This window comes from Dasypus novemcinctus, chromosome 17 (genome assembly GCF_030445035.2).
Source record: "Dasypus novemcinctus isolate mDasNov1 chromosome 17, mDasNov1.1.hap2, whole genome shotgun sequence".
Classification (NCBI taxonomy): domain Eukaryota; kingdom Metazoa; phylum Chordata; class Mammalia; order Cingulata; family Dasypodidae; genus Dasypus; species Dasypus novemcinctus.
In genome coordinates this window covers 18,329,021-18,336,259 of record NC_080689.1, presented here as the reverse complement: position 1 = coordinate 18,336,259, position 7,239 = coordinate 18,329,021, and the positions used below count along the sequence as shown (strand labels likewise).

Genomic DNA, 7,239 nt, shown 5'->3' with positions numbered 1-7,239 from the left:
AGCCTTTTGAAATGCAAAGAGAGACATCCCTTTCAAGGAAAATTTTACAGTTAGTAGGATGGTGAAGGAGTCATTTAATGAAAAGAGAAAGATCCGGAAAGGTGGATCCTTAGATCCTTTTGAAAAACCACCCATCTACTTGTCAAAGGTGAGAGGAAAAGCTGGCTGTTTTTATTCTTTTGACAAGATGCACCAAGGTGGGGGAGAGAGGAGGTAAGAGCTTGGTAATAACTCATTCTCATTTGCCAGGCAGCCTAAACTACCCTTTCACGCATTTGAAAAAGGCCTTGCAGGAGAGCTGGGGCATGTGGATTTGGCAGGATCTACAGTGGCAAGGAAAAGGAGAGGAACACAGAAGAAAGGGGCTGACTTGTGATTTACGATTGGAGAACTTGAACAGAGCAGCCTGCAGGGGTGGGCCAAAGACTCGTGTCTTACTGACATGAAATGAAGACAGACGTCTTTGAATTCTCCCTGCCACTCCTTCTGCTGCTGGGGAACCCTGCCAATGCCAGGCCAGCGTGTGAGTCTCATCTCATTACTGTGTTGCAACCTGCCCGGCCACCGGTTACCTTTCTTTAAGGCCCAGAAGGGATAAAGACCCCAACCAAAAACCTCCCGAGCCTCTGTGCATGAAATTTCATTAGACTGGCCTGGAGGGCACCTCGCTGGTTGTGGCAGGCCTAATAAGTGTGCAGACGGCAAGACACACCTGCATGGGCATGTAGGCATATACTCTCATTGAAGGTACGCAGTGGGCAGAGAGGTGGGATATGAGGAATCTGATCTGAAAGGAACAAAAAGCTGCAGCCTCTGCAGTGAGTTGAGCGAGAGTAACAGGAGAGTTAAAGGAAATGAAAAGCAGAGTGCAAAAACCCACAGCAAAAGCCACTGGAACATATGCCTTGGACTTCACAGCTTCCTCCTGCTTCCAGCTCACATTTGCTCCATATGCTGCATTACACAGCTTTCTGGGGCCGTAATGGATTTTATTCTGTGGTTTTCCTATTAACATGAATGACGCACATCTGCTCCAATACCCAATTTGCTTTCTAATGTCTTCGGTTGTGAGGAGTGAACAGCTTACCCTGAATTTGCTAATGATAGGAGTGGCAGATCCTAAGCCAGGGACACGGAAGGTTAGAACTCTGCACGTGTGGGCTGGAGCATGACATCACACATGGGGAAACTGAGACCAGAGAAATGAGAAACTTGCTCAAGGAAATCAAGACCAGGGATGTAGTACACTTTAGGGCACCAGGACATTCCTCACTTGGAGTATATTTATTTTTCCCATTTCCTGCCATGTTAAGTCCTTCGCTAAAATTTGTCCTCCCCATACAGGCTGTGACGAGATAAATATAACTTAGATTAATCACCAATGATAGCGATTTCCCCACCGGGATCAACTCACTCTACATTACTTAAAGTAGTTGTTAAAGTTTTAAATATCTATCTGAACATGGGGAGTCCCTAAATAGGCTGGATCCTGGGGGAGACTTACAGGGCTGGGCCCTAAGTGGAGGCTCACCTGGCTTCTTCCTGAACTCTATTTCCATCCAAATGACAGTACTAGCTTGACAGCCCTTTGGCTTGATCAGGTAATGATGCTTAACAAAACTGGATTCCCTTAACAGCTTCCATAGGTCCAGGGAATCTTCCCCTGCAGGACAAAATAGCAATTTGAGAAGCAAGCACCTTGCAATGAAATCTCTGCTCTTCCATACCTTGCTGGCCCAGTGTAGAGCTGCTTTCACTCCGGGACCTCAGTTTCCCCATATGCCAAACAGTAGGAAAGAAGCACCTTGGCATCTCGGCGGCAGCCAGCGTTGTGCAGAACCATGGTGAAAGCTGGGCGGTGGTGTTGTGTAACTGTCTGCCATCTGTTACTCAGAAGCAGCCGCACAAAGCGCTGAGCAATGGGCTACGGTGCTGCAGCTCCTGCCTGGAGCTGACACTGTCTCAGTGCCTCGCCCGAGGGTCTGCGGAGCCTGCCGCAGAACACTTTGCAGGCCCAAGCCTGCAGGTCCAGGGAAGAGAACGCTGGGGAACCAGGGAAGGGAACTGTGGAGTGGGGGGTCAGTGCATATGCAGCAGAGGTGGGGTCTCGCTGCTGATGTCTTCCCTCTCCCCCATGACATGGTCTAGCTGGACCTTTGCCTGGCATCACACTTCCTCATCTTCTGGCCGAAGTGGTGGCTGGGGAGCCAGCCCCAACCTTTCAGTGGAAGGGGTTCTGATAAAAGCAAATGCTGGCTGATCGTCCGTTTGTGTGACAGCCTGAGAGCTCAGCTCTCCTGGGCTGTTTGATTTCTACTGCTGCTCCTGACCAAAGACTTACCTGCAGTCTGGCCAAGAACTCTCTAGGGTTAGGAGGCAGGGCTGACCAGTGGCGAAAAGAGAAGAGACCGAACACAGGAGGTCCTTGAACGGCCTCCTCCATTTCTGACTTCACTGCCTGGGGGTTCCATTTCATCAGAGAATGAAATCAAGAGGCCTGCCTTACACTTACCCTACTTCCAGGCAGGTATGGGTGCTGCTTCCAGGTGAGCTCTGTGGGTAGAGGGAGGTGGGGAGGAAGGTGGCTGCAGGAGTGGGTGCTTGGCTATCATCTCCCCAAGAACCTTGAGGAGGTAAGCATCCTTCCACTTACAGGTGTGTCCATGAAAATGGCACAGTTCCAGGACACAGACATGGAGAGCAAGCCCTTTTTCATTACCCTCTTTGAGCCCTCCCTTATGTTCAGCCTTCACTTGTAAGAGGAGGTATTATCATCCCCATTTTACAGACTAGGAATTGAAGGTTCGGGGAAGATAAATGACTTGTCTGGGAGGCACACAGCCCCTGGGGCCCAGCCAGGTTTAGAACCCCTGAAGCATTTCTCATCTATAATAGGGCCATTATTCCAGCCTAGCTAAGGCTATGGGGAATCAGGTTCAGAACTGGCCAAACCTCTAATTCCAAGCGGTTTTAATCTGGAAGTTGGAGGATGCTCTTCCCAAAGCAATTGGGGAATGGGGGGCTTTTGAAAGATATCCCCCTGTACCCAGTATCTCCCTGCCCAGAGCCGCTTTCCAAGAATGCCCTGTGGTTAGCCCAACTTTGGACACCAATCCTCTCGCCCCACCCCCCCTTCTTGCCAGCACAGGGCCCTGATGCTTACAAGGAGAGAAAACCCTTAAGGGAGATAATTGCATCTTAATTTTTAAAAGTGTCTCTTTAAAGTTAAATTTAGACCCGCTCAGTGTTAAGTGGAAAGAGTGGCCAGGCACCCGCAAGCATGAATGGAGACACCCTAGGGAGTTGATTGAACTCGGCCGTGGCCCTGAACCGGCTGGTTTGGGAATCCGGGTTCGGGTAGGAGTCGGGGCCAACAGTCGGGCGTCCCAGCGTCCCAGCTCCCCATGCCAGAGGCCGGGTGCGGTAAGGGCGGGACCGAGTGTGCGCGGGACCCGGGTGTGAGCGCCACGTGCAGGCCCGGTGTGAGAGGGAAAGTCCTTCCAGGCACGGCTCCGCCTGGCGCGGGCGGGGCCTCGCGTCCCAGCTCGCAGCTGGGGGTGGCCACCCGCGTCCGCAAGTACCCAGTTCCGCCCCGCCCCGGGTTGGCCCGGGAGCCGCGCGCACTACTCCGCGCCGGCGGCCCCAGAACCGCACAGTGCGCCGCGGTCGGCGGGCGGCGGTAGCGCCCCCTCGCAGAGACCCGCTCCAAACAGCCGGGCTCCCTCGGAGTCGCTCTGTGCGCCGCGTCGACCCTCCCCTTCCAGACCCCTTCCACACCCCTTCCCCTCCGCTCTCCTCTCGCCCTCCTCCCTCGTGCTCACCCCGGGGTTTGGGGCACAGCCTCGGAATCCGCCCTCCCCGCAGCGCGAGTCGGTTTCCCTCTCCGCGGCGAGGCGGCGGCGGCGGCGGCGGCGTGGGGAGCATCTCGGCGGCCGCCGCGCTTCTTGGGCTGGAGCGGGCGTCCGACTTGGCTGCCCCTCGGCCCTGCCCTGTCGCGCCTCGAGGCTCCGGGCGGCCGCCATCCCGTGCTCGCTCCGCTCCGAAACGGGAGGGGCGCCTGGCCGGACCCCGCCACCCCTGCACCTTGATCTTGGAGATAGCGCTCCCCAGAGGAGGTGTTCCCTGAGACTCCTGCCCCGCCGACCCTGACCGCCGGGGGGTGCCCCAGGGACTCAGCGCCGCGGAGCGGGGAAGGCGAAGCGGACCATGCGGCGCTGGACTAGCCGCCTGATGCTGCCGGCGCTCGGGGTGCTCTGGCTCACCGTGCTGCTGTTCTTCTGGGCAAGCAAGAGGAAGTTGGAAGTGCTGATGGAGCCCGAAGTGCCGAGCTTCAAGGTACGGGGCTGGGCGGCGGGCGGGGTGCGGGACAGCGGTCCGCGGGAGGGCGCGCAGCCCGCGCTCGGCGTTTGCGGGCTCCCAGGAAGCCGGGGCGTGGGGGCGGGGGTGGCTCTGGGGGCCGCGTGCAGGTAAACCAGGCGCCGGGTGCGGCTGCGGTGTGATGTTTCCGGATTTGAAACAGCTCGGGGACATCTCCGGTCCCGCGGGGGGCGCGAGCGTGAGTGGGGATGGGCGGGGGGCGCGCGCGCTGGCGGCTGGAGAGCGGCCCCCAACTTGAGCCGCGCGCCTGGGGTCCCGGCGCCGAGGGGGCGCCGAAGCCGAGCGGCCCAGGAGGTGGCGGCCGGGGGACGCCGCGAGCCCGTGGCCGGCGGTGGGGTCGGGGCGCTCGGCCGGGGCCGGCGCCCGCGCGGGTGGGAAGTCTGGCGGCGGCGCTGACCTGCTTCCCGCGGCTGCCAGGCCCGGCCGGGGGAGGCCCGCGGTGCGCCGCGCGCGCGTGTGCGTGGCGGGCGAGCGCTCTGCAGCCTCCCGCGCGGCGGCTGCCCGGGCCCGCCCGGCCTGTTGCCACCCAGCTTTGTAACTGTTCCCGGGCCTCTCAGATGCCTCGGAAGTTGATTTTGCCCGGAACACCTCTGCAAGGCTTGTAAAGTCAGGCGTTGGGATCATGGTGGGGAGGGAAATGGGAATCCAAGTGGCTCTTCCAAGTCCTGCCCAGTCAGTTCCTTCAGGCTCACTCTTACCTTTAGATTCCGAACCCCCACCCACATCCCCCGCCATCCTGGCCTGGGGAGGCAGAGGAAGGCCCTCTAGGGGACTTCCAGGCAACATTTGTGGGTCCAGAGCAGCCCTCCAGGAGCTGGAAAAAAGCCCCGCAGGAGCTTATGGTCCCAAGAGGGAGCCCTGGAAAAACAAAAAAACAAGGAGAACAGAGAGGCAAGGAGGAGCCCAGGCCGTAGGTGCAGTAGAGAGGGCCTAACATGTGCCAGGTCCGCAGTGGGTGCCTTTTGCAGGAGGGGTGGATGGACTGGGTGGTGTTAAGTGGACTGGGAAACAGGTTCAGAGGCTTTCAAGTAACCCGCAGCAAGTCACCCCTGGGATTTGAACTCAGACCTCCCACCCTGAGGATCTTTCCACTATATCCAGCTGCTCTGCGGGCCCCTTTTTATCTGATTTGCAGGCACTTTTATGTTGGAATGCTACCAGTGGTCAGCTGCCTTCAGCAAACATGTGCTGAGCATGGGCCACGTGCGGGGAGTGTGCTCGGAGCTCTGGGTGCAGAGATGCACAACTTTCCTTCTGCGGGAGGGGAGATTCACTCACAAATGGACTGCGGTGGGCAGTATGCTAAGGGCCGGGAGGATGTGGTGAATGAATGTCAAGGGTGCCTGGGGACTTCCTGGAGGAGGAGGATGTGGCAGCACTGAGCTGAGAAGGATGAACAGGTTTGCCAGGAGGGAGGGAGGGCATTCTAGGTAGAGGTTAACTGCATGAGACGGGCTCAGAGGAATGACACAGCACGTTGTGAGAGTTTGGCACGATTTGAGCGTGTGGAGGATGGCCGGGAGGGGTAGAGGGGTCGTGTCTTGTGGAGCCTTGTGGGTGCTGAGCAGGGCAGTGGTGTGGTCACTGGTGACTTCCAGTAGCCTTTACAGCACTGCATCAATTTTCTCACCTCAGGCCCTGCAGAGTTTTTCTCCTTTTTCCCCAGGCAGTTCTGCTCCTCCTGGTGCAGTGAATGGTGCCTCCAGGGACCTGAGCTTCCTCTGGTTGGTGTTGAACCTCATTCCCTTAAGCTTACTTATTCTTAGCTTACACCAGGGATCTGGGACCAGAGATGTGTCCCTCTTCGTGCACCAAATGCCACTGTCCCTCTTTCTTTCCTGCCTCTGCATCCTGATGCACACCTAACACACATTTATCGAATGTGGCCATGTGCCGGGCCTTGTGCTAGGTTTGGGGCCACTAGGTGGCCCCTGCCATTTGTGGGGGCTCTCACAAGTTCCTGGCTGAGGCAGAATCACGAACAAATGTGTACGAAGCAGTGGGTATGAGTGCTCTCACAACCGAGGTTTGGCCTGAAGCTTCGGAATCACAGAAGAGGGGGCTTTCCCGTTGTTCTACGTGCTCTCTTAACATTTGATTCCTTCTTTTCCCTATTTTCTGTACCTTTCTCCTGTAACTATGGATTCCTTTTTGTCCAATGAATTCTAAAGACTTAAAAAGTCTTGATAGAGCTTATTATTAGGTGCCCTTCTTTTTTGTTTGTGTCTTTCTCTTTCATCTTTTTCATCTCTAGGTATGACTTTCTGTGTCCACATATATGTGCTGTGTCTGTTCGTGGCAGCATCTTGTGGCTGGTGGATGAGCATCCTTCTGTATCCTAGTGATGTGTATCTGAGGAGAGAGTGGGAGAGGCAGAGAGAGATCCCTTCTGGAATAGCACCAGAGCAATTTTATTCCCCATGACTGATCTATACAGAAAATTCCTGAACCTGACTGCACACCAGAATCACCTGGAGAGCTTGTTTGTAATATGGATTCTTGGGCGTTGTAGAGATTCCGATTCTATGGGTTTGGGAGAGGCTTCTGGAATCAGCATATTTACAAGTGTTCCAGATTATTCCTGAGGAAGTTTGTTCATGGGTGATGCAGCAGTTTGATATTATTGATGAATTCCAAAACAAAATATTGGATTGTGTTTGTAAACTCATCTTTTCCTCTGGGCATATTAGATTATATTGGATATATAGGTTTACTTGATCAAGTAATCATGTAAATCCTCTTGTGCCAGTAGGTCCCCACAAAGGGTGGGGACTCACAGATAAAAGGCATGGCAAAGGACAGAGGGGGTTTTTGATGTTGGAGTTTTGATGTTGGAGTTTGATGCTGAAGCCTTAACCTGGA

General features: G+C 55.6%; 1 protein-coding gene across 1 annotated transcript in view; it reads left to right on the top strand.

The window, feature by feature from the left end:
- Window positions 1-3,518: 3,518 nt before the first annotated feature.
- The window catches only part of LOC101428818 (calpain-13), a 389,789-nt gene continuing 386,068 nt past the window's right edge, over window positions 3,519-7,239 (top strand). The window contains exon 1 of the mRNA XM_071208756.1: window positions 3,519-4,335. Coding sequence (XP_071064857.1) covers window positions 4,207-4,335 — 129 coding nt within the window. The 5' untranslated portion in view covers window positions 3,519-4,206. The remainder of the gene's footprint in view (window positions 4,336-7,239) is intronic.